The 27,610-nt window shown below is 42.6% G+C and overlaps 1 protein-coding gene across 2 annotated transcripts in view; it reads right to left on the bottom strand.

Moving 5' to 3' along the window:
• Positions 1-27,610, bottom strand: part of agbl1 (AGBL carboxypeptidase 1) — a 252,237-nt gene that overhangs the window by 210,575 nt on the left and 14,052 nt on the right. Inside the window, exons 3-9 of one of the 2 annotated variants that reach the window (XM_072565137.1) lie at positions 26,955-27,101; positions 25,564-25,695; positions 21,573-21,666; positions 9,839-9,876; positions 5,232-5,440; positions 3,988-4,162; positions 1,157-1,239 (exon numbers count right to left, since the gene is read on the bottom strand). In XM_072565137.1, the coding sequence (XP_072421238.1) occupies positions 1,157-1,239; positions 3,988-4,162; positions 5,232-5,440; positions 9,839-9,876; positions 21,573-21,666; positions 25,564-25,695; positions 26,955-27,101 (878 nt within the window). The remainder of the gene's footprint in view (positions 1-1,156; positions 1,240-3,987; positions 4,163-5,231; positions 5,441-9,838; positions 9,877-21,572; positions 21,667-25,563; positions 25,696-26,954; positions 27,102-27,610) is intronic. The other variant, XM_072565138.1, reaches the window with a different exon arrangement.

Genomic DNA, 27,610 nt, shown 5'->3' with positions numbered 1-27,610 from the left:
AAAATCCATCAGGTGGGATTTTTGCTTCTGCGGTCACCTCAAACCCCTGACTCCAGATACAGGCTACATATACACATGTCCACACCTTCATGATTGATTCTTATGACTTCTTGTTTTGTATCTCCACAGACAACCTCTGTTCCCCTAACAATGGAATAGTTCTCATCTACACCCTATCATTGGTCATCAGTCATAGAGTCATAGAGATGTACAGCATGGAAACAGACCCTTCGGTCCAACCCGTCCATGCCGACCAGATATCCCAACCTAATCTAGTCCCACCTGCCAGCACCCGGCCCATATCCCTCCAAACCCTTCCTATTCATATACCCATCCAAATGCTTCTTAAATGTTGCAATTGTACCAGCCTCCACCACTTCCTCTAGCAGCTCATTCCATACACGTACCACTCTCTGTGTGAAAACATTGCCCCTTAGGTCTCTTTTATACCTTTCCCCTCTCACCCTAAACCTATTCCCTCTGCCCCTCATAATTTTGTAAACCTCTATAAGGTCACCCCTCAGTCTCCGACGCTCCAGGGAAAACAGTCCCAGCCTGTTCAGCCTCTCCCTGTAGCTCAAATCCTCCAACCCTGGCAACATCCTTGTAAATCTTTTCTGAACCCTTTCAATTTTCACAACATATTTCCGATAGGAAGGAGACCAGAATTGCATGCAACATTCTAACAGTGGCCTAACCAATGTCCTGTACAGCTGCAACATGACCTCCCAACTCCTGTACTTAATACTCTGACCAATAAAGGAAAGCATACCAAATGCCTTCTTCACTATCCTATCTACCTGAGACTCCACTTTCAAGGAGCTATGAACCTGCACTCCAAGGTCTCTTTGTCCTTTAGTTCTGAGACTTTTACCACATGGATCTCCCTGTGCAGCTTCCACCAGTCCGTCACCTCAAGCCTATATCTTTAAGACTTCCTCAAAAGAATTCTCTTTGACTATTCCTTTGGTTCCCATTTAATCTTCCCCACTTTTTAACACTTTGTCTGACGTGCAACATTTCGATTTCAATATTTTGAGCTGCATTTTAGAAGATGTAAGTTATTTATATAATATATCTGCCAGCAGCACTTATACTTAAACCCAATGATAGTTTTGCCTTTTTCTACTGCCTTCACTTCATTACAATTACTTACATCTTCATTACACACTGGTTCTTCATTCTCAATGTTGTCTTCATCATCCTGTTCTTCATCATCTTCTTTCATTGCAATGACATCTATACAAACACACAGCTCTGTTAGCCCAATCCTCGACACTTATCTCCATAATTTAGAGAATAATGAGTATATTATGAGTCATTATCCTTGTTTACTGTCATCTAGGGATTTTACTTTAGTTGACAGTTGTATAATTCTTATCATTGATACTGTGATGACACTATGGCTGTAGGAAGTATATTTTGTCCTGATTTGTTTTTGAAGAGAGGTTGAGATAGAGGTGGCCAATAAAGTAAACTGCTTGTGAAGGCTTGGTGTTTTTAAAAGTTGGAACAATAGAAGCAGCCCGAACGGGTGCGGTTAAGCTCTGACAGAAGCAAGATTTTGGTTTAGCTTTCAATAGTTGTTGGGGTTTGGAAGCTGCTATACAATTCCCCCTGCTGCAGCAAAACATTAGAGATCTCCCTCTCTCAGAGTTTTCTCTTGATGTCCTTTCCTCCTGGAATGGAGAATTGCATGTGAGATAATAGATCTTACTGATTTTGACTTTGCCAAGGATGTGTTGATAAGATGTTACTATATTATTACAGTTACTGTTTAGTAGTTAAATAATCTATTGTTCAGTTAAGTTTTCCAATTCTTCTTTTGTTTTACGTTTTAATTGTAGTGTATGAATAAAATGTGTTTTGCTTCAAGATTGGTAGTCTGACCAATCAACTTACATCCAGAACATAACGCATTACACTTGCCTTGAAAATTAAGAAAACATCGGAGTCCAGGCTATTTTCTTAAAGTATTTTGAGGGGGAGGGGTTTGGTCTGGTCTGTAACAATATTGTTTTTTGCATTTTGGTGCTGAGATGTTCATGATCTGTTAAAGAATGTCCTCCTCATTGACATTGACACAGCTACTTGGATTTCAGCAACAAAAGACTGGGTTGTCCATGATGTTATCTACAATGTGGTCTGACATATAATCCTGTAAAATTATGCTATAGGTCAACATAGAGTCTATCTTACAGGCTTACAAATAGTATCATCTAAACTAAGGGCTGTCTTTACAGCAACAAACCATGAGGAAGTATTTCAAAAATCAATTTATTTATTTATCTTCGTAGAGGATCTCCATGTGTTGGGGAGTCCAGAATTAGAGGGCACAGGTTTAGGGTGAGGGGGGAAAAATTTCAAATGGACCGAAAGGTCAACTTTTTCACACAGAGGCTGATGTACGTGTATGGAATGAGCTGCCAGAGGAAGTGGGGGAGGCTAATACAATTACAACATTTAAAAGGCATCTGATGGGTATATGAATAGGAAGGGTTTAGAGGGATATGGGCCAAATGCTGGCAAATGGGACTAGAATACATATCTGGTTGGCATGGGCGAGTTGGATCGAAGGGTCTGTTTCAATGCTGAACATTTCTATGACTCTCTGGCTCTATGACATTCTGCTGTTGTAAGATTAGATTCTCAACCCTGGAGAAGTTGGTTAGCAGTGATTATGATTTGGTAACTGTTAGAAACCTAGTTGTAGCTCTGAACAAGGCAGAAATTGTTCATTTTTTGATGGTGACAGTGACAGCATAGATACATATCAAATCAGTGATCTGTAGAAGCTTTCCATCTAAGCTAGCATTGTCATTGGGGAGGAGCAGGGTTTCTTTTGATAGAAACTTTGGACTTCCTCTTTTTTCTGCACAGTCATGGCCTCCAGCATTTGCTGACATCTTCACAGAGTGGATGATGGTAGTATTATCTCCTGCAATGGCCGAGCACATTGGGCCTAACCTCATTTGGAAGAGTGAGAAGTAACCTTATTGATTCATCAAAGATTCTGAGGGGTGATGGCCTGCTCACTGGGAGATAATTCCCCAAGTGGGAAAAACTAGAACAAAGGGCCATGGTATAAAAATGAGGGGTCTTCCATTTAAGGTGGAGATGAGGAAGAAAGACATCACTCAGAGAATCTTTACATTTTGGAAGTCTGTTCCCCAGAATGCAGCAGTGAGCCTCCAAATGAAGCACTAGTGGTGCAGCCCACTTTCTATTTATATGTTTGAGTTTCCTCGGGTTGGTGATGCCATTGGTGACTCAAATATATAAATAGAAAGTGGGCTGCACCACTAGTGCTTCATCCGGAAGCTCATTGAAGATGGTACCTAGTATGGTGACGAAACGTCTGAAAATGAACCTTCCAGCTCGGCGAACAATCCGAACCCCTGACTCTCTTGTCAATTAAAATATGTCTAACTCAACCTTAAATATATTCAATGACCCAGCCCCTGCTGCATTCTGGACCTTCCAGCTCAGTGAGCAAACCTATATCCAAAACCTTAACCTGAGCTCCAAATCTTCTCAAAACTCACTAGAGTCAAGGGTTTTGAGCAACAGGCAAGACAATTAAGTTAAGGCCACTGTGAGATCAGCTATGATGGGTTCAAGTGGTTGATTGGCCAACTCCTGCTCATTCTCGATGGTGTTATAATCTTGTGATATTTATAAATGCAAAACCAAGTAAAAGTAACCAGAATTGTCCCTCGACAACATAAAACCTGAAAGTGGCTGAAAAAAGATGCATTTTGTCAAAGTTTCTTGTCCTGCCCTCATCAGGGCAATTAGCAAGAATAAAATGTCAAGGGGCAAAACCAACATTTATATTGTAGGAAAGTAAAGAGCTGATTGGTTGACTATTGGACTCTGATTGGTAGAGGTGTTACTATGGCGATTGCACCAGTCTGATGGCTGCAACATGTCAGCAAAACGTGTCCTTTCATCAACAGAAACGCAGGCAGGTCAATAGGATCTCACCTTGAGGAAACATACTGGAACAGGCCAGTGGCTGGGAGTCCGCTGCGTTCGGGAGTAAAAATGAATAGCAACTTCTAACTGTTAACAAAGGAAGAGGCTGCTTGGGGTGACACTTCCGCATGACTTGTGTCGCCAACTTGATCACGGGCTGTAGGCCTGGACTACTGCCATAAGCCTAGAGAAGGAAGAAACCAGTGCAATCACTCCAGAAAGCTGAAAATTTAATTCGTTATCACCATGGAGACATAGTATACTCTGTCGTGCGTTCCCCTTCAATACTGCTTTTGGAAGGAAGGTACATTTTTCACTCCTGCTAAGCCCCTGCGTTTTAACAACAATCATTTTCATTTTGACTCTGACATATCCTGTCATCAGCTGATGGCCTGTCCTCATGGCTATAGATATTAATCATTAATAGTTCTGAGGAGAAACAAGAAAACAACAATCCAGCCTTTACTCTTAATTCATTCATGCGATGAGGGAGTCACTGGCTAGGCAGCATTTATTACCCATCCCGAATTATTCCAGAGGGCAGTTACGAGTCAACCACATTGCTGTGGGTCTAGAGTCACAGGTAAGTTAGACTCAGTAAGAATGGCATCTCCCTTCCCTAAGTGACATCAGTGAACTTTTGATTCTCCAGTAAGTTGGAAGATCTTTTTATTGTAGGGACACCACCTACTATGTTGCAGTCAGATTGTTGTAAAATTAGTAAAGTCTCCATATTCCCAAAGTGCTGCTCTTTCAGGAGAGTGGGAGAGACAGTTGGTGGTGAGTTTAACCTGAGGGTGACTACGTTGCGAAGGCATGACCTTGGTTAACCAGTGTAATAGAGGGTATGGTGCTGGAAAAACACAGCAGGTCAGGCAGCATCCGAGGGGCAGGAAAAACATCATTTCGGGCAATTCCTGATGAAGGGCTTTTGCCCAAAATGTCAATTCTCCTGCTCCTCGGATGCTGCCTGACCTGCTGTGCTTCTCCAGCCCCACACTCTCAACTCTAATCTCCAGCATCTGCAGGCCTCACTTTCGCCTCAGTGTGTGGGGCACCCTAACATCACTCTACCTCACAAATCCCCCATGTAACAGCAGTGTCTCCCTCAAAGTACCTCTAGTGTACTGCTCTCGACGAATCAGTTCAAATTAAAGAAAGCAATCTTGGTCGAAGTCCCTGTTGAGTTGAAGCAGTGCTGACTAAACAGTGAGGATGCTTGATGGTCTTTTCTCAGCAATGCTGCTACCCACCTGTGAGGCACTGAGCAGGACCCGCATGCCATCTGCCTGCAGAAAGGCTTTCTTCCCAGCCTGGATGTTTGTGATATTCTTAATGCAGTTAAGCAGAGCTTTGTGAATGGAGGTGAACCTGTTCTGTGTATCTCGTTGGTGCCAATCCTGATACAACTTCAGGAGCCTGTGGATGTATCCATTGTCCACCGCCCTCCTGCAGTTCCATTCTGTAACAAAGAGTTTAAACAGGAAATCAGATTTTTCTTTGCACCATGGTGCTTATTGCCAAGAAGTAATCTGAAAATTACTCTATGATCTTGTGGTGCAGTGACCCTATCTGACCCACAATCCCCACAGTGTGGATACAGACCCTTCAGCCCAACAGAAACCCTCTAAAGGCTAACCAACCAGACCCATTCCACCTTGAGCAATGCACCTAACCTACACATCCCTGAACATCACGGGCAACTTAGCATGGCCAATTCACCTGACCTACACATCTTTGGATTGGGGGATGAAACCAGAGCACCCGGAAGAAACCCCCGCACACACGCGGGAAACGTGCAAACTCCACACAGACAGTCACCCGTGGCTGGAATCAAACCCAGGTCCCTGGTGTTGTGAGGCAGCAATGCTAACCACTGAGCCCCCGCACCAGCCAGATCCCTGTCCTACTCCAGAGCTCAATGGCCATGAAAGGTGTGTTAATAATGCAACAGAGTATCATTTGTAAATGGTTCCAATACTCATTGATGGGCGGCAGTGCGTACAGAGAGACAGGGGTCAGCACGTGATGGAAAGGAAGCTGGGGTTTCTGTCATCTTTAGCTCTAGCTCTAGACTAGAACCCTCAGGACACAGCAACTCACACTCAGCTGGTGAGAGTGTATCAGATTGGCTCCCAAAAACACAGGCACTAAATCCTCATTCCAGTTGGAGTGAATTTAGGATCTGCTTCCTCTCCCTCAAGAGAATGGGACTTGCTGTGCTGTGGTTGGACCTGTTTTTGATTAGAGAATAAATTCTTGGGATTCCTACAGGGTACCACAAAGCCATTCAGCCCATTGAGTCTGCACTGACCCTCCAAATAGCATGTCGCCCAGACCCAAACCACCCACCCTATCCCTGTAACTTCGCATTTCCCATGGTTAATCCACCTGCACATTTTTGTATTGCACTGAAGAACTATATTAGAGAACTGAAGATATAGAATGTATACATATATACAAACACACATATATTAATGAACTAATATAGAACAAAAAGGATACATAAGATATATATAAATATTTATATAGTAAATATAAGATCTGTGTATAGAGTGGATCTCCAGGGCACATGATTGACAGCACAATGTTGGCTCTTCATCTCACTAATGGACAACAGTGTCACCCTGTGGAATAAAGGTGCAACTACATGTCAAATCAACGTGTGATTCAATCTGCTCTGTCTCCAGTTCAGACACCACACAATAAATACAATCTTTCATTATATAACCTTACTGTACCACAGTCTAATCTTCTCAAGTTGTGATGCAATTCTTGCAACAATTATTCTTGTGGTGAAAATAGCAACAATTATTGCATTTCTAGCCTCAACATTGAAAATCAATACTTTGAACTGTTTTTCGAACAAATATCCTTTTATAAAAATGTTACACCTAGACTAGAATTGGCAGATCCTAACTTGTTCATGCATCCCAGCCATGTAATGGTGAGCAAACATTGAACGATCAGAAGAAACATGGTGGTTGGAAGGAAAAACTAAAATCATGGAAATGTAGAGGTAACAATAAAATGCTACTATTAGACAGTGATAGAAGTAGTCGAAAAGTGTGACACTGGAAAAGCATAGCAGGTCAGGCAGCATCCGAGGAGCAGGAGAATCAACATTTCTGAGCTACTTATGCCTGACCGGCTGTGCTTTTCCAGCACCACACTTTTCGACTCTGATCTCCAGCATCTGCAGTCCTCAATTTCTCCGACTGATCTAAGTAGCAAAGCTGCAGGATGGGTTAGTGAGATTAGAAGGCTGGCCCAAAAAATGGAAAGATTAGGAAACAGCTTGAATTTAGACACACAAAAAAATTATTTTTGCTGTAGTGCTCCAGCCAAGCTCAGCACAAGCCACACTTTCCTCACGGGGTCCCTGCAACCCTCTGGACTCAATGTTGAACTCATCGATTTTAAGACTTGAGGCACCTCCTCGCATGCCCTTCCCCCAGTGCCCATACACCAGGCCTTGGCATCACATGGGTTGCCCAACATACTATTGTCAGTCACTAATAGTCCCCATTAGCAGCTATTCATTCCCCCAGTCTGTCTTTTTTCTAATTAATTCACAGGGTGATGGCATCGCTGACTGGGCCAGCCATTTATTGCCTGACCCTAATTGTTAAGAATCACCACACGTTGCTGTAGGCCAGACCAGATAAAGGTAGCAGCTTCCCCCCCTAAACGGCATTAGTAAGCCAGTTGAGTTTTTCCAACTATTGACAATTGAACTCACGGTCATCACTAGACTCCTAATTCCAGTTTTTTTTTAAAAACTGAATTCAAATTTCAGAATTGGCTGCAGCATGATTTGCACCTGGGTGCCCAGAGTATGGTTAGGATCTCTGGATTAACAGCTGAAAAATGTGTTGCTGAAAAAGCGCAGCAGGGCAGGCAGCATCCAAGGAGCAGGAGAATCGATGTTTTGGGAGTAAGCCCTTCTTCAGGAATCCTTCTTTCTGCTCCTTGGATGCTGCCTGACCTGCTGCACTTTTCCACCAACACATTTTTCAGCTCTGATCTCCAGCATCTGCAGTCCTCACTTTCTCCTTTTTATCTCTGGATTAACAGTCTAGCAATGATACCACTAAGCCATCACCTCCCTTTTTCTCATTCCTTCATCTGTCCAACTGTTTTTTTCTCTCTCTTTGGACTCCAGCCATTGTATACTCCTCCCCCTCCCTGCATCCCATCTTCTGTGTCAAACCACCCTTTTCCTTGCTGCCATCAGTTCTGAAGGAGGGTCACTGGACCCAAAACATTAACTCTGATTTCTCTCCACAGATGCTGCCAGGTCTGCTGGGCTTTTCCAGCAATTTTTTTTTAAGAATTCCTACAGCTTGGAAACAGGCCTTTCGGCCCAACAAGTCCACACTGACCCTCCGAAGAGTAACCCATTCCCCTACATTTACCCCTGACTAATGCACCTAACCTACACATCCCTGAACACTATGGCCAATTCAGCTGACCTGCACATTTTTGGATTGTGGGAGGAAACCGGAGCAATTTCTGTTTTGAATTTATGCAGCATCTTTAAGACCTGAGGAAAACCCTTTGAAACTTGCATCTCATCAATTTTATCTGAAGTACAGTCACTTTCACTTTGTCAGTAACTGAAACAGCAAGGTTGTGCAGAGCAAATTTCACCAATGGAACTAGATTAGATTAGATTAGATTACTTACAGTGTGGAAACAGGCCCTTCGGCCCAACAAGTCCACACCGACCCACCGAAGCGCACCCACCCATACCCATTCCCCTACATTTACCCATACATCCAACACTACGGGCAATTTAGCATGGCCAATTCACCAAACCTGCACATTTTTGGACTGTGGGAGGAAACCGGAGCACCCAGAGGAATCCCACACAGACACGGGGAGAATGTGCAAACTCCACACAGACAGTCACCCGAGGGTGGGAAATGAACCCAGGTCTCTGGCGCTGTGAGGCAGCAGTGCTAACCACTGTGCCATCGTGCCGCCCTCAACTAGTCGAATGAGAATGAAGAAGAAGGGGCTGGTGAGATTACAGACCAGAATGATTATGTTAGACCGGGTAAAAACAATGACTGCAGATGCTGGAAACCAGATTCTGGATTAGTGGTGCTGGAAGAGCATAGCAGTTCAGGCAGCATCCAAGTAGCTTCGAAATCAAAAGGGCTTTTGCCCGAAACGTCGATTTCGAAGCTACTTGGATGCTGCCTGAACTTCTGTGCTCTTCCAGCACCACTAATCCAGAGAATGATGATATTAGACCCACAGTCAAAGGACAGGAAGGCGTGATCAGTAACATCCTCACAAAATAAGGCAAAGAGATGTGTGGTGGCTCAGTCACCAGCACTGCTCCCTCACAGCACCTAGGAACTGAGTGCGATTCCACCCTCAGGCAACTGTCTGTGTGGAGTTTGCACGTTCTGTGTGGGTTTCCTCCAGGTGCTCTAGTTTCATCCCACTGTCCAAAAATGTGCAGGTTAGGTGGATTGGCCATGTTAAATAATGCAGGCTAGGTATATTAGCCATGGGGAATGCAGGGTTACAGGGAGAGAGTGGTAGGATGGTGTTCAAAGGGTCAGTGGGGGCTGAATGGTCAGCTTCCACACTGTAGGGATTCTCTTATATGTAGAAAAACAGAACTGTCTTCGAGCAATATTAAACTAACAATGAGAAACATTGTAATAGCATCATATTGTTGCCATTTTACATTCCAGTAATATTTTCCTCAAACATGTACAAACAACAGGTATTTCTTCAAACAAGAAACGCAGATACACAGCATAAATGTCCTCAAATTTTAAATCATTTTACAGCAAAACTTGTGGAAGGACAATGAACAGGAAAATGAATAAAAACTTACTCGATTTCAATAAAGCTGAAAGAGCTTCAATGGCTGCTCTAGAAATTAGAAATAATATTTTATTCAGGATGTAAGCCGCAGTAAATTTAGCCAAATACATATACATAACGCTCTTTAGAAAAATTAATGCTACTGATCAGATATGGTAGCAAATAAAGATTTTCTAATTCCTGAGTTCGAGAACAGGATGTTCATACAGATCCAAAGAATAAAGAACAGCATGACATAGGAATAGGGCCTTTGACCCACCAAAATATGATGCCCTTCTAAACCAAAAATATTTTATCTCTAACTGGTCTGTATCCCTCTATTTCCTACCTGTTCATGTATCTGTCAAGATCCCTCTTAAATGTTGCTGAAGTATCCCCCCTCCACCACCTCCTCTAGTAGTGCATTCCAGACATTTACCACCCTCTGTGTAAAAATCCTGCCTCTCACATCTTCTTTAAACTCATCCCCTTTTATCTTAAACTCACATTCCCTAGTGATTGACATTCCTATTCGGAGGAAAAAGACTCCATTCTATCTCTGCCTCTCATAATTTTGTTCACTTCAGGTCACCCCCTCAGCCTCTGATGTTCGAGTAAAATTTAAATAAAGTAGACTGTATTTTAACTCAAATCCAAGGGAGCACTGCCAAATGTTCTAGCGTTATCTTTCTATTTCACCCATAAGTTACTCTGTGTTCTCTCTCAGGGAGTCATAGCATCATAGAGATGTACAGCATGGAAACAGACCCTTCGGTCCAACCCATCCATGCCGACCAGACATCCCAACCCAATCTAGTCCCACCTGCCAGCACCTGGCCCATATCCCTCCAAACCCTTCCTATTCATATACCCATCCAAATGCCTCTTAAATGTTACAATTGTACCAGCCTCCACCACATCCTCTGGCAGCTCATTCCATACACATACCACTCTCTGCATGAAAAAGTTGCCCCGTAGGTCTCTTTTATATCTTTCCCCTCTCACCCGAAACCTATGCCCTCTAATTCTGGACTCCCCCACCCCAGGGAAAAGACTTTGCCTTTTTACCCTATCCATGCCCCTCATAATTTTGTAAACCTCTATAAGGTCACCCCTCAGCCTCCAACGCTCCAGGGAAAACAGCCCCAACCTGTTTAGCCTCTCCCTATAGCTCAGATCCTCCAACCCTGGCAACAACCTTGTAAATCTTTTCTGAACCCTTTCAAGTTTCACACCATCCTTCTGATAGGAAGGAGACCAGAATTGCACGCAATATTCCAACAGTGGCCTAACCAATGTCCTGTACAGCCACAACATGACCTCCCAACTCCTGTACTCAATACTCTGACCAATAAAGGAAAGCATACCAAACGCCTTCTTCGCTATCCTATCTACCTGCGACTCCACTTTCAAGGAGCTACGAACCTGCACTCCAAGGTCTCTTTGTTCAGCAACACTCCCTGGGACCTTACCATTAAGTGTATAAGTCCTGCTAAGATTTGCTTTCCCAAAATGCAGCACCTCGCATTTATCTGAATTAAACTCCATCTGTCAAGAATGTGATGCTGGAAAAGCACAGCCGGTCAGGCAGCATCCGAGGAGCAGAAGAATCAACGTTTCAAGCATTCCTAAATGAAGAGATTATGCTCGAAACACCGATTCTCCTGCACGTCGGATGCTGCCTGACTGGCTGTGCTTTTCCAACACCACACTCTCGACTCTGATCTCCAGCATCTGTAGATGTCACGCTCTCTCTTAGGGAGTCTGTTGAATGATATCTGAAATTTGGGCATTTTTCTCACACGGATTCAAGCTGATACGAAACTGAGTAGAGAAGATCCAGCCTCAGGAATAAAAGGAATTCTGCTGCCAACAAGGAAGGAGACCATCATCCTATCCACATGGGGTGGAATATCATTTGACTCCCATGGTAAAACTGATGATCACAGATGACTGCATTCCACTATCTTAATGATCGACAGCACTCGATAAATTAGGTAACCTAACATGGTGACAAAACAACTGAAAATGGAAGTTCCAGCTCAGTGAGCAAACCTACATGCAGAACCTCAAACTGAGGTACAAATCTTCTCAAAACGTGTTCTCAAATGGACAGTCAGACATTGAAAATGTCCAAGACTGTGAAAGGATTGTCTCGTTGTAATCAGCACGGAGGAGATTTTGAAATCTCTGGGCGAATTGGGGCACTATCAATTCTGGAGTGTGGGGAGGCCATCTTTAGCTGTTGGTTTTGATATGTGAACATTCTGAACATTTAGTGTCTGATGGTTAGGATGGCCTGCCTTTCACGTCGAACTGAGTGGTTTACCATTCTGCATTTGAGAGGGAATTGAAGAGGCGTTCACTTTGTCTCGGATCTGGAGTAAGACAGAGGGGAATAGAAGGACAGTCCCCTAAATCACATTAGCCAATGAGATGTTTGTTTTGCAATGTTCCATAGGAACAAGGAAACAGAGAAAGAGAAAGAGTAGGCCATTCGGCCCTTTGTGCCTGCTCAGCCATTCTATCTCAACCTGTTCCCGCTTTCTCCCCACACCCTTTGATTCCTTTAGTCCTGTGACCTGTATCTAATCCTCCTCAAAAATATTCAATGTTTTGGCCTCAAATGCTTTATGCAGCAGAAAATTCCCCCAACTCACCACTCCGTGGGAGAAAACATTTCTCATCTCCTTCCTTGTTGGCAGCAGGATTGCCTTTATTCCTGAGGCTGGATCCTCTCTACTCAGTTTCATATCAGCTTGAATCCATGTGAGAAAAATGCCCAAATTTCGGATATCATTCATCAGACTCCCTAAGAGAGAAAGTGAGGACTGCAGATGCTGGAGATCGGAGTTGAGAGCGTGGTGCTGGAAAAACACAGCAGCTCAGGCAGCATCCGAGGAGGAGAGTCAACGTTTCGAGCATAAGCTCTTCGTTTAGGAATGCTTGAAACGTCGATTCTCCTTCTCCTTGGATGCTGCCTGACTGGCTGTACTTTTCCAGCACCACACTCTCAACTCCCTTAGAGAGAACACAAAGCAACTAATGAATGTAATAGAAAGCTAAGACTAGATGGCCTACCCCTTATCCTTAAACTCCAAATGAATTTTGTCAATTCTCTGCATTTTGTTAGAGTGCTATTAGCACTGGTTTATTAATCCAGAAACTCCGCTAATGTTCTGGGGAGCCAGGATCAAATCCCACCATGGCAGATGGTGAAGTTTGAATGCAGTGACAAAGGTGGCATTAAAAGTCCAATGATGACTATGAAACAATTGTAGGGGAAAAGCTATCTGGTTCATTAATGTCCTTTAGGGAAGACAACTGCCATTCTTACCTGGTCTGGCCTATGTGTGTTGACTCTTAACTGCTCTCTGGGCAATAAATACTGGTGCTCACATCCAATGAGTTTAAAAAAATATTCTGACTTCCAGATTGGGCCAAGTGACGACAGTTTAGGCATCAACAAAGAAGAGGAGCAGGAAGCCTTTCTAACACAGTCAGATTAGGTTTCAGTTGTATACAGGGACTTGAACTTTCAGGGTGAAATTCCTCAGCTCGTCAGCAACCACTTTGTACAGGTTGATGTGACTCCAGGTGGCCAATCACTCACTTATAGATGAGGTGCTCACACTATATTGACACGAGGGACATGACCTCTTCACATAATGACTCCTTGCCTGGTCACGTCTATATTTATTGCAGGATACTTAGTCCTGATTGTTAAAAGCGTAGCACACAAGAGTAAGAGGCGAGCGCACTCTGGGTGATGACACGTTACACTTTGTAGCCTTCTATACCTCCTGCCTAATCATATATTTCCCGATCTCTGGAGTCAGCGTTCCAGTGAGCACCCTGTGCCTCTGCATGTTGAGGAGGATCTTGTTACAGTCAGTGGGTCAGATGCCAGGCATCAGCACTGTTATAAAAACGAATGTGGCTGCTGTCACTGAGACGCCAAACATTCTATCCAAGGCAGAAGAATGTCTCTGAATATTAAGTGAAGGCAAAGGAAAGGTTAGAGGTTCATCAGATAAATACATTCATGCTTCACTGTGCTTCTGCAGGGAGAGCGCAACATGGTTACGTTTCCAAACTCTCAGGCCTTGGTTTGAGGTGCATTCATCAAGAAACTGATCTAATGTACCCCGAAGGCAACAGGAGCAGCAGATGAGATGGTGACTCTATTGTATTTATCATTGGGCTCAAAATAGGTGAGAGGGAGAGAGAGATAGACATCAGCAGATGGGCTGCAATTGGCAAGTGTGTCTGCTCTGCCTCGGAGTTCAAATTGGCAACCCTGGCATGCGCAGAAGTATAACTTCACTGTGATTCTAATTTTGAATGAGCCATGTAGTATTGAAAACTGTATGTATGGAACACAGATTCTGCCTACAATCGTGTATTCAGGGGCGGAACTGGATGAGGCCTTTCAGTCTGTCGAGCCTCCCCTGCCATTTAATGTGGTCATGACTGATCAATCAGTTTATAACCTGTTGTTGTGTGATCTTTAACATTTTTCTGTGCCTCATTATAAATTCTTCTGAGTCTGATTTTAATGGACCTTCATTCATCTTAGTGAAGCGGTTTGTTTTTGTTAATAATCATAAGCTTTTACAGTCCATTGTTATGTTTTTTGCAAGATTTAAAATGTATTCTATTCTTCCTTTACTTATTGCTCCTTCTTTACATATTCCAAAACTAACTCTACTCAAATTTATTTATATTTCTGACCACTTTTCTTTTAATCTTATCCTTTATCCTTTGTCAGCCACTGATCATTCACCTTAGTTGAGTTTTTACCGCTTAAAGGAATGCATAGTTGTTGTGGGTCATGCATTTGTGCTTTGAAGATAGTCCGCTGCTGATGGACAGTCATGATTTCAACGTATTTTCCCACTCCCGATCAGCCAACCTGTGCCTTATACTTTTGTAATTTCCCTTATTCAAATGTAATACCTCTGCTTCAGGCTGAAATTACTCCCTTTCAAGCATAACGTAGAATTCTATCAGATTGTGGTTACTCATCCTGAAATGATTTTTAACAACACAACTATTATTTATCTCTTTATTGTTACATCACACCAGATACAAAATAGTATGCCCTCTAGTTAGCTCTTCAACTTGCTGCTCTAGAAACGATCCCAGAACTTGTCCTCCAGACCCTCAATATGCAGGTGGTTTACTCAGATTGAAGTCACCCTCGATCATTGTGTTGACCATTGATAAAAATGAAGTCAATGGATGTAGTATATTTGAATTTTCAAGTGGTTTTTAACAGGACGTTATCTGGGAGGCAATGTACTGGCATGGATTAAGAATCGATCAACAGACAGAGAGCAGAGAATTGGAATGAATGGATGATGGCAGGCTGTGCTACAGGCTTCTGTCATCTTCAGGTTTATAACATGCCCCATATTACTGTTTGGTAATCGATGAATAACTCCAACCAATGTCTCCTGCCCCTTGCTGTTCCTTAATTCCAACCAAGCCGATGCCACACATTGTTTTTCTGACCTGAGACCTTCCTTTACCAGAGTATTGAACCCATCCCATATCATCGGTGCCACTCCAACTTCTCTTGGTTTTGAGCTACATTTTTGACATTGTCACTTTGCCTTGAAACCCCTGACCTAAACATAACATAGAATCCCGACAGTATGAAAACAGGCCCTTCAACTCCACACCGACCTTCCGAGGGTCAACCCACCCCCGACACATTCCTCTACGTTTTACCCCTGACTAATGCACCTAACCTGCACATCCCTGATTACTGTGGGCATATTAGTATGGCCAATTCACCCTACCCTGCACACTTTTGGATTGTGGGAGGAAACTGGAGCACCTGGAGAAAATCCATACTGACATGGGGAGAACGTGCAAGCTCCATACAGACAGTCGCCAGAGGCTGGAATTGAACCCGGGTCCCTGGTGCTGTGAGGCAGCAGTGCTAACCACTCAGCCACTGTGCCACCTAATATGTACAATATAAAAGTCCTGATGAATTAATGTGAGAATTACTCTAAAGGGATACTCACATACACTTTCATCTACGTTCTGTTGTTAACACTCCAAATTTGCCTTGTTCACAAATAAGATTTTGAATAAGTTAAAATAATCAAGAGATCCATGTTTTCAAAGTATCTTGAACAATTTTAAAGATTGAATTGACTTCATAATTTTCAGTTGTGCTCTTCATTTAAGAGTTTACTTCAAGGAATCGGCCTAACTCCCAAAACATAGGTATCCTTGGATATTCTGGCCTCAGAATTTGGATAAATTATTGATCCTATCTGAGCATGCGTATTTTGTAGAGATTCCCAGTTTGCGATCTGAAGGATGACATTGAAAGGTAGGCAGGTTCATCCTTCCACTTTGTGAGCAGTTGAGACTAACAGGGATTAAGCGCTTTTTTTAAGATCAGTGCTGAAATTTATTGACAAGCACTGTTTCCATGACAAATTGCTGATAGAGACTACACTGTGCTTAGCAGCATCTGTGGCTGAGGTGGCATTGCCAATGAGCCGTAAAGCAAAAACATTCTCTCAATGAAAACACGTTTCTCTGACAGTCATAGAGTCATAGAGATGTACAGCACAGAAAAAGACCCTTCAATCCAGCTTGTCAACGCCAGCCAGATATCCCAATCCAATCTAAAGCCATTTGCCAGCATTTGGCCCATATCCCTCAAAACCCTTCCTATTCATATACCCATCCAGGTGCCTTGTAATTGTACCAGCCTCCACCACTTCCTCTGGCAGCTCATTCCATACATGTACCACCCTCTGTGTGAAAAAGTTGCCCCTTAGGTCTCTTTTATATCTTTCCCCTCTCACCCTAAATCTATGCCCTCTAGTTCTGGATTCCCCAACCCCAGAGAAAAGTCTTTGTCAATTTATCCTATCCATACACCTCATGATTTTATAAACCTCTATAAGGTCACCCCCTCAGCCTCTGACACTCCAGGGAAAACAGGCCCCGCCTATAGCTCAAATCCTCCAACCCTAGCAACATCCTTGTAAATCTTTTCTGAATTCTTTCAAATTTCACAACATCCTTCCGATAGGAAGGAGACCAGGATTGCACACAATATTCCAAAGATGACCTAACCTATGTCACAAGCAGCTACACCATGACCTCCCAATGCCAATACTCAATGCTCTGACCAATAAAGGAAAGCATACCAAATGCCTTCTTCGGTATCCTATCTATCTGCAACTCTATTTTTAAAGAACTATGAATCTGCACTCCAAGGTCCCTTTGCACAGCAAAACTCCCTTGGACCTTACCATTGAGCAAATAAGTCCTGCTTTGATTTGTTTTTCCAAAATGCAGCACCTCGCATTTATCTAAATTAAATTTGATCTGCCACTCCTCAGCCCATTGGTCCATCTGACCAAGATCCTATTGTACTCTGAGGTAACCTTCTTCTCTGTCCACTTTACTTCCTATTTCAGTGTCATCTACAAACTTACTGACTATACCTCCTATGTTCATATCTAAATCATTTATATAAATGATGAAAAGTATTGGACCCAGCACCGATCCTTGTGGCACTCCACTGGTCACAGGCCTCCAGTCTGAAGAACAATCTTCCACCACTACCCTCTGTCTTCTACCTTTGAGCCAGTTCTGTATCCACATGGCTAGTTTTCCCTGTATTCCATGAGATCTAACCTTGCTAAACAGCCTACCCTAAGGAACCTTGTCGAACGTCTTACTGAAGTCCATATAAATCACGTCTACCGCCCTCATCAATCCTCTTTGTTACTTCTTCAAAAAATTCAATCAAGTCTGTGAGACATGATTTCCCATGCACAACGCCATGTTGACTATCCCTAATCAGTCCTTGCCTTTCCAAGTACATGTAAATCCTGTTCCTCAGGATTCCCTTCAACAACTTGCCCACCAACAATGTCAGACTCACCGGCCTATCGTTCCCTGGTTTTTCCTTATCACCTTTCTTAAATAATGGCACTACGTTAGCCAACCTCCAGTCTTCCAGCACCTTATCTGTGACTATCAGCGATATAAATATCTCAGTGAGGGGCCCGTCAATCATTTCCCTAGCTTCCCACAGAATCCTAAGGTACACCTGATCAGATCCTGGGGATTTTCCACTTTTATGCATTTCAAGGCATTCAGCACCTCCTTCTCTGCAGTATAGACATTTTTCAAGATGTCACCATGTATTTCCCCACATTCTATATCTTCCACGTCCTTCTCCACTGTAAACACTGATGCAAAATACTCATTTACTATCTCCCCCATCTTCTGCGGCTCCACACAAAGGCCACCTTGCTGATCTTTGATGAGCTCTATTCTCCCCCTAGTTAGTCTTTTGTCCTTAATGTATTTATTAAATCCCTTTGGATTCTCCTTAACCCTATTTGCCAAAGTTATCTAATGTCCACTTTTTGCCCTCGTGATTTAACTCTTAAGTATATTCCTCCTGCCTATATACTCTTCTAAGGATTCATTTAATCACTCCTGTGTAAACCTGACATATGCTTCCTTCTTCTTCTTAACCAAACTCACAATTTCTTTAGTCATCCAGCATTTCCTACACTTACTAGCCTATCCTTTCACCCCAACAACAACGTACAGTCTCTGGAACACTCACTATCTCATTTCTGAAGGATTGCCATTTTCCAGCTGTCTCTTACCTGTGACCATTTGCCTCCAATCAGCCTTTGAAAGCTCTTGCCTAATACCGTCAAAATTAGCCTCCCTCCAATTTCGAACTTCAACTTTTAGATCCACTCTATCCTTTTCCATCATTATTTCAAAACTAATAGAATTATCAGTCACTCACTTATTTATTACATGAACAAGTTAAAACCCCTTGAGCAACATAAAGAAATTATTTCAAAAACAGGCTGAAGTCTATACAGACAATGAACATTTAAGCATTTAATTAGCCTTCTTTATAGAAAGTTATGTCTGTAAATGCTAATCAAGTCGGCAAAATCTCTGATAGAGCAGGCAGAAGGAAATTTTCCACCTCATACATCTGGCTTGTAATTTTCTGTCTATTATGCTAATAAGTTTAAAATGTATTTATCAAATTCAGAACACTCTGATGACAGAATCACAGAACCCCTACAGTGTGAAATCAGGATTTTGGCCCATTGAGTCCATACTGACCTTCTGAAGACCATACTGCCCAGACTCACACTCCTAACCTATCCCAGTAACTCTGCATTTCCCATGGTTAATCTACCCAGCCTTCACATCCCTGGACACAATAGACAATATAGCAAGGCCAAATCCATCCTACCCGGCACATCTTTGGACTGTGGCAGGAAACCAGAGCACCCAGAGGAAACCCACATAGACATGGGGAGAATGGGCAAACTCCACACAGACAGTTGCCCAAGAGTGAATTGAATCCGGGTCCCTGGCACTATCAGGCAGCTGTGCTAACCACTGAGCCACTGATTGTATAAAATAATATGGAAATACCTTCCAGGGCGTAAACAGGTTGCAAATATTTTGTGCGGGAAAGTTGATAGAGGGATGATCAGATCAAAAATTAATAAAAACAGTTCCATTCTATTCTGAAGTGTCACCATCACTCATTAGGCTGCAAGACTCTATTCTTAGAAGACTAAGAGATGATCTTATTGAAACATAATATTTTAAGCGGGCCTGAAATGGTCGATGCGAGGATTAAATTAGATTCCCTATAGCATGGAATCAGACCCAACAGGTCCACACCAACTCTCCGAAGAGTAACCCACCCAGACCCATTCCCCTACCCCGTATTTACCCCTGACTAATGCACCTAACACTACAGGCAATTTAGCATGGCCAATTCAACTGACCTGCACATCTTTGGACTGTGGGAGGAAACCGGAGCACCCGGAGGAAACCCACACAGTCACGGGGGAGAATGTGCAAACTTCACACACACCATAGTACCATAAGAAGACCATAAGACCATAAGAAATAGGAATGGAAGCAAGGCCATTCAGCCCATCGAGTCCACTTCACCATTCAATCATGGCTGAGGGGCATTTCAACGCCACTTATCCTCACTCTCCCCATATCCCTTAATTCCTTACTAGAATAAGAATATTATCAATCGCTGCCTTGAAGACATTTAACGTCCCGGCTGCCACTGCACTCTGTGGCAATGAATTCCACAGGCCCACCACTCTATAGCTAAAGAAATGCCTCCTCATTTCCATTCTAAATTGACCCATCTTATTCTAAGGCTGTGTCCACGGGTCCTAGTATCCCCACATTTTGGAAACAATTTCCCAGCACCCACTCTTTCTAAGCTATGCATTATCTAGTAGGTTTCCATTAGATCTCCCCTCAATTTTCCAAACGATAATAAATACAATCCCAAGCTCTTCAGCTATTCATCCTATATTCGGCCTACCATTCCTAGGATTATCCATATGAATCCCTGCTGGACACACTCCAGTGCCAGTGTGTCCTTCCTGAGGTGTGGGGCCCAAAACTGGACACAGTATTCCGAATGGGGTCTAACCAGAGCTTTATAAAGTCTCAGTAGCACATCACTGCTTTTACATTACAATCCTGAGATAAATGTCAAGATTACATTTGCTTTCTTAACCACAGACTCAACCTGCAAGTCAATCTTAAGAGAATCCTGGACTAGCACTCCCAGATCCCTTTGTACTTTGGCTTTATGAATTTTCTCACCATTTAGAAAATAGTCCATGCCTGTTTACTTTTTTCCAAAGGGAAAGACCTTTGCATTTGCTCACATTGAATTTCATGGATCACTCTCTTAAAATGTCTGAATCTTTCTGCAGCCTCCTCAGCTCCTCAGTACTACCTGCCTGTCTGCCTAACTTCGTATCATCGGCAAACCACCAGAATGCCCCCAGTCCCTTCAGCCAGATCATTAATATATAAAGTGAGCAGCTGGGGCCCCAACACTGAACCCTGCGGGACACCACTTATCACTAGTTGCCATTCTGAAAAATAACCTTTTATCCCAACTCTCTGCCTTCTGTCAGACAGCTAATCCTCAATCCATGCCAGTAGCTCATCTCAAACACCATGGGCCCTCACCTTACTCAGCAGCCTCCTGTGAGGCACCTTATCAAAGACCTTTTGGAAGTTTAGATAGATAACATCCACTGGGTTTCCCTGGTCTAACATACTTGTTACCTCTTCAAAGACAGTCACCCAAGGCTGGAATCAAGTCTGGGACCTTGGCTCTGTGAGGCCGCTGTGCTAACCACTGAGCCAACATAGGATGTTTCAATTAATGGGGAAATCTAAAACTCAAGTGGGGGATGGTATGCAGTATTAAAGCAAAGGTGTCTCCCATTTAAGGCAAAACTGAAGAAGGAATTTTCTCTTTCTCAGAGAGGCATTAATGCCCAGAATTGGAAGCTACTGTGCAATTATTGCACTCACACCATCCCCCCAATCTACCCTGCGTCACTCCCACCAGAAAGACTAAGCAGGGCTCTTTCACCAAAGTTGCAGCCCCCATCTGAAAGAAAATGAACAAAAAGTGAACCTGAGGTCAATGAGTAGAAACCATCCCAGCATCCCATCTTCCATACCAACTGGCACAAGAATCTAACAGGAGAGACTGAGTCCAGACCTACCCAAGGGCAAATAATGATGAATAGACAATAACATCAAACACTTAATTTTCATGTAATCATCACAGTGAAACAGCTGAAAACATTCAGCCAAGCAGGGAGAAATCATCCTGAGGCAGAGTGTACATTGAAGATTAACTGTGCAAAATTACGGGTTTCAATCCTTACCTTACAGCCTTTGTGTTCCTGGTTGTATACGGAGATATCAGTTTGAACAGCAGTCTTGTAATTCCACTCTTACCGAGTGCAGCACCAGTTACAACTGAAAAGCATTAAATGTATAAACTTTACAAACAAATTCTGCGAAGGCAAGGTTATATCACGCACTTGACCAAATTATCAGGAAGGTTTAGCACTGACATGCCAAGCAGTTTAGTTCTCGCTAACCTGACATTAATGTGTACAAGCCTGTTGGAATTAAGACCTGCCTCAGTGTCATAGTCATAGAGATGTACAGCACAGAAACAGACCCTTCGGTCCAACTTGCCCATGCTGACCAGATATCCTCAACTAATCTAGTCTCATTTACCAGCACTTGGCCCATATCCATCTAAACCTCTCCCATTCATATGCCCATCCAGATGCCTTTTAAATACTGCAATTGTACCAGCCACCACCACTTCCTCTGGCAGCTCATTCCACACACGTAACACCCTCTGCATGAAAATTTTGCCCTTTAGGTCTTTTTTATATCTTTCTCCTCTCACGCTAAACCTATGCCCTCTAGTTCTGGACTCCCCAACCCCAGGGAAAAGACCTTGACTATTTACCCTATCCATGCCCTCTATAAACCTCTATAAAGTTTTATAAACCTCTATAAAGTCACACCTCAGCCTCTGATCCTCCAGGGAAAACAGCCCCAGACTGTTCAGCCTCACCCTATAGCTCAAATCCTCGAACCCTGACAACATCCTTTTAAATCTTTTCTGAACCCTTTCGAGTTTCACATATCCTTCCGATAGGAAAAAGACCAGAATTGCACATAATATTCCAAAAGTGGCCTAACCAATGTCCTGTACAGCTACAACTTGACCTCCCAACTCCTGTACTCAATACTCTGACCAATAAAGAAAAATATACCAAATTCCTTCTTCACTATCCTATCCACCTGCAACTCTACTTTCAAGGAGCTATGAACCTGCACTCCAAGGTCTCTTTGTTCAGCAACACTCCTTAGGACCTTACCATTAAGTGTGTAAGTCCTGCTCTGATTTTCTTTTCCAAATTGCAACACCTCACATTTACCTACATGAAACTCCATCTGCCACTCCTCAGCCCATCTGGTCCAGATCCTGGTGTACTCTGAGGTAACCTTGTTCACTGTGTTACAGTACACAAAAGCATTAAAGTTTGTATTAGTGTTGTTTGCAAATTGAACCATCTAATTTTATTGTATTATTGGTTTGTTTTATTTTTGCTTGAAATAGGTAAATTAACTGTTAAAGCCTAAAAGTCTGAGGTTTGGTCTGTTAACTTTAGGTGATAAGGAAGACGGAGCTGATAGCCAAGGTAAACTGTAAAAAGAGTTCTCTGTCACCTAGCTATCACAACTGGTGAAGATACTCTTTTGGAACAGGATCAAATAAAATTGGAAAATATAACAGATCACTCTTTCTAATGTTATTGAAGCTACCCTGAGATCATGAACTGATTAGGTTGAATAGCCTGTTTCTGTGCTGCTTATCCTCTGAAATCAGCAAGAGCAATTATCATTTCCCTATTGATAACTCTCCCACCCAAACAGGGAAAGGAATTAGACCTTTGTTGCCATCTCCCTCTCACATTGTCGCTCAGGGGGCAAGTGCATGCTCAGTAATGCTTCCTTTAATCAAACAAATATTGCATACAAGTGCCTGTGATCAGAACAGAGCAGCACACAACTGCCTGAGGTCAACATTAACCAGAACAACTCCCTAGAAAGGGACATATACCAGATGAAACAGGCTGTGATCAGAAAACACATTGGAAACGTGTCAGGGAGACATACTACAGAGGTACTTTATGAGTCAAAAAAAACCTCATTATTACAAGGCAACAACTTCAGGAATAGACAGCATACTAGGAGGGTCACGTTGGAAATATTTAACAACTAGATTTATTGAAATGGGCAATGTCAATAGCCAGAGTTAAGTACCGAGACAAGAGCAGAGGAAACATTAATGCTGCGCATCAGAAGCAAGGTCACAGAATTGGAACATTAACTCTGTATTCTCTCTCTCTCTCTCTCTGTATGATGCTGCCTGCACTTTCAGCATTTGCTGTTTCTGTTTCAGACCAGCAGTATCAAACTATATAGCTGAAGAAAAAACATGTATAACAAATATGGTCAAAATGTGTGAAAATGAAAAAAAGAAATGAATAAGAGACAAAAATCAACATTGCTGGAAAAGCTCAGCAGATCCGGCAGCATCTGTGGAGAGAAATCAGAGTTAACGTTTCAGGTCGAGTTACCCTTCCTCATAACTAATGGTAGCCAGATAAATGTTGGTTTATCTGCAGATGATAGGGTGGGGGGAGGGGGTTAAGGGATTAACAATTGATGGAGATAGAGCCCAAAGAGAGAGAAGAGCAATCGGACATATAAAGGAGTGAATAACAATCTGGCTAGGAGGGTGAATAACTATTAATGGGGACTGTTTGTGGCTAACAAGGGTTGTGTGGAATAACTGACTATATGTCAACAAGTCCTGGTGTGTGGGGGCTGGGGTAAGGACATGGGAGAGGTCAAGCCTGAAAATTATTGAACTCGATATTGAGTCCAGAAGGCTGCAAGGTCCCCAAGTGGAAAATGAGGTGCTGTTCCTCCAGCTGAGCTTCACTGGAACACTGCAGCAAGCCTGAGACAGAGATGTTGGCCAGGGAACAGGGTGGTGTGTTAATGAGGCAGGTAACTGGAAGCTCAAGATCTTTTTTGAGAACAGGACACAAGTGCCTGTGAAATGGTCACCCAGTCTATGCCTTGTTTTCCCAGTGTAGAGGAGATCACATTGTGAGCAGCGAATACAGTTGACTAGATTGTGTGAATTGCAGGTAAAGTGCTGCTTCACTTGGAAGGTGTGTTTGGGCCCTTGGATACTGAGGAGGGAGGGAGTAAATGGGCAGGTGTTACACCTTTGGCAATTGCAGGGGGAGGTGCCGTGAGGCTGTTAGGGGATGGGGGCGGGGGAGGTGGTGGAAGTGGGGTGTTGGGAATGAAGAAAGAGTGGACCAGGGTGTCTCGGAGGGAACGGTCCCTGCGGAAGGCAGACAAGGGAGGGGAGGGGAGGGAATATGTGTCTGGTGTTCGCATTTTGCTGGAGGTGGCAGAAATGGCACTTAACGATCCTCTAGATGTGGATGCTGTTGGGATGGTAGGTGAGGACATGGGGGACCCTATTGCTGTTGTGGGAAGGAAGAGAGGGAGTAAGGGCTGAAGTGAGGACCTTGGCAATAACAGTGCTGAGGAACCCTCAGTTGAGGAAGAAGGTGGACATTTTGGAGGCTCCCTTGTCGAAGTTCAAAATGAATAGTTGTTTGGTTGTGCTGAATTTGAGTTTGCTGAAAAAAATATTGTTTCTCTTCATGCTGATATCCTTGTACTACATTTTATTTATTATTGCACCCCGGCCAATGCAAGACAGAAATCTTGAACAAAATGCTAAATTATTTTCAGTGATGAACAAATACTGTTGATATTGGGAATAAAGCTCCCCCTCCTACCCCGCCACAAGCAAGTATCCAATAATATATTAGAAGTCACAACCTCTGATCAAAGGATGAGTAACAGATGAGTATAGGACTCTGAAATGAATATCAGAATAATTTTAGCTATTGAACGGATCAGAGATTTCCTAGTAAGCAAATGAGTGGGAACATTGCATCATGGGAGTAAGTGAATGAGTTAAATTCAATTACGTGAAGCCCAAAGGAAATGATTCAAAGACACTGAAATAAATTTGAAGTGCAGCCAAATGTAGTCATAGACACAGCTTATTTGATTTGAATTTCTCAACAAGCTCAGCAGGTAGATTACAAGAATCGCATTCCACTAAAACTGATGTCTAGAGAGTCAGAAATCCTGGAGTCCATTACAAAGCTCTCAATTATTGCAGGTCACAGTAGAACTTGATAGAAGAAGTCATTTAAAGTTTCCACGTTTGTGACCTTCGGTGACACTTACCACTTGTAGCATAGATCTTGAGAACCCACAAACAGGGAGTGACGTACTTGGGCTGTGGCAGACTGTGCTTCAGTAGGTTCAAGGTCTCATTAATGGCTCCAATTTCTTGAGCTTTCTGTCCAAACCTCTTGTCTGTGACAAAACGTCATCAGATATAGTTTTACAAAACTCCAGATGGAGTGACAATTAATTATGTCCCCTATTCGGTGGTCAAAATGGAGCTGGGACAGATTTCCAAAAGCCTATTATTGACCATAGGATGTTCTCTGTCTTTCTTATATCACTAGAATAAATTGCTCTAGAATCATCCAATGTAAGAAGCCATTTTAGTTCATTCAGCTGGCAATCATGTTTTTCTCCACATTACTACATTCTCCCCAGACACTTTAATAACAAACGCACTTTGTAAAACAACTTGCTTTTAGTTCCATTTTGTTACAGGCCAATGGTACACGATATCCAAGATGTAATTCACATAAGCCATATCTGATACCTAATTAAGATTGTATTCAGGTTCACCATAATATCCCAGCTTGGATATTCTTTCCTAAGCCACTACCATCAAAAATTAAAGATTCCTCATCTTCTGTCCTCGCCTTATCAATTTACACTAAGAAAATGATCTCCGTTTGTATGCTCCATTTGAACCCTTACCATTGAAGTCACTGCTTTTGTCTGTCATTCTTAATGTTCAGTGGTATTACATCGTAATTTTACACACTGGCCTACAACTGCTTAATAATTTACCTTTTGCAATCTTTCACAACATTTATCACCAATTGACATTTCCTTAGTTTGGTGTTCTCTGAAAATTTTGGTTTTGCTTCTCAATTTCTGATCTATGATAGTTACATCTGTATAGTGCACAAGAAATTCCCTTATGCAACATCACAAATTACAGCTTTCCAGTAAGAAAAAAAATAATTTTAAGTGTCTGTTTTGAACTTGGCTTTCTAGAAATGACTGTCATACATCCTCGGCCACATTGTTTGTAATTCTACACACAATTACATTTTCTTAACTGTCCTTTCTGCTGCCTTGGCAGATGCTTTGTTGCAATTTCACATAAAGTCAGAGTCATACAGCATGGAAACAGACCCTTCAGTCCACCAAGTCCATACTCACCATAATCTCAAACTAAGCTCATCCCACCTGCCTACACTTGGCCCATTTCCTTCCAAACCCTCCCTATTCATGAACTTATCCAAATGTCTTTTAAACATTGTAACTGTACCCGAATCCACCACTTCATTCCACACATGAACCACTCTCTGTGTAAAAAAAGTTGTCCCTCATGTTTTTCTTAAATCTTTCACCTTAAGCCCACACCAATAGCATTTCCTTTCTCAAATGCCAAAATTCAAAATACAACATTAAACTCTGTTTCTTACCTCTTTGTCCAACTTTGATGATCAAGTGCAATAGAGGCAAGAGGACATCGTAATTTGGAGGAAATATTCTGGTCATGTTAATGAGTGTGTGTAAGAGTGCCTCACTGCCTCCTTTAGAAATCATGTAACGGATCCTTTTGACTGTCCCTAAAACAAAATGAAGATTAAAAAAATGTAATAAAATGTTAATCTAACATCTTATCATATATAAAGCTTCACGTGAGCAAAATCAGGATTAAAAAATGATGCAAAGCAAAGGAAAGAGCGATTAGAACAAATAGCATAGCCGAATGAGTTTGTTTTAAAGAGGTTCTCAAAGGTGGAGGTGTAGAGAAATAATGGAAGTTAATTCTCTTCACGGGTTGGCATACGTTTGATGAGTTTCTCTAAAATGTAACCTGATGATGCTGAAGGAATACCGGCCAAGAACCGTCTCGGGTTTCTGTTTCTTTGGCATTGGATTGCGCTACTTTCGGTCTGAATAGAATGTTATTGTATGTAGGAGGCTAGTGCACTAAGAACTGAGTTTGTGCGAGTATGGCAGAGTGATTACAAAACAGAAGGAGTCCATTCAGCCTGCTGTGTCTATACTGGATTTCTAAAGGAGCAATTCACCTGATGCCCTCCCTGGAACCCTTTACCTAATAAACCAATTG

Source organism: Chiloscyllium punctatum, chromosome 48 (genome assembly GCF_047496795.1).
Source record: "Chiloscyllium punctatum isolate Juve2018m chromosome 48, sChiPun1.3, whole genome shotgun sequence".
Classification (NCBI taxonomy): Eukaryota; Metazoa; Chordata; class Chondrichthyes; order Orectolobiformes; family Hemiscylliidae; genus Chiloscyllium; species Chiloscyllium punctatum.
Note: the sequence above shows the minus strand (reverse complement) of the source record. Positions and strands in the feature narration are given on the sequence as shown.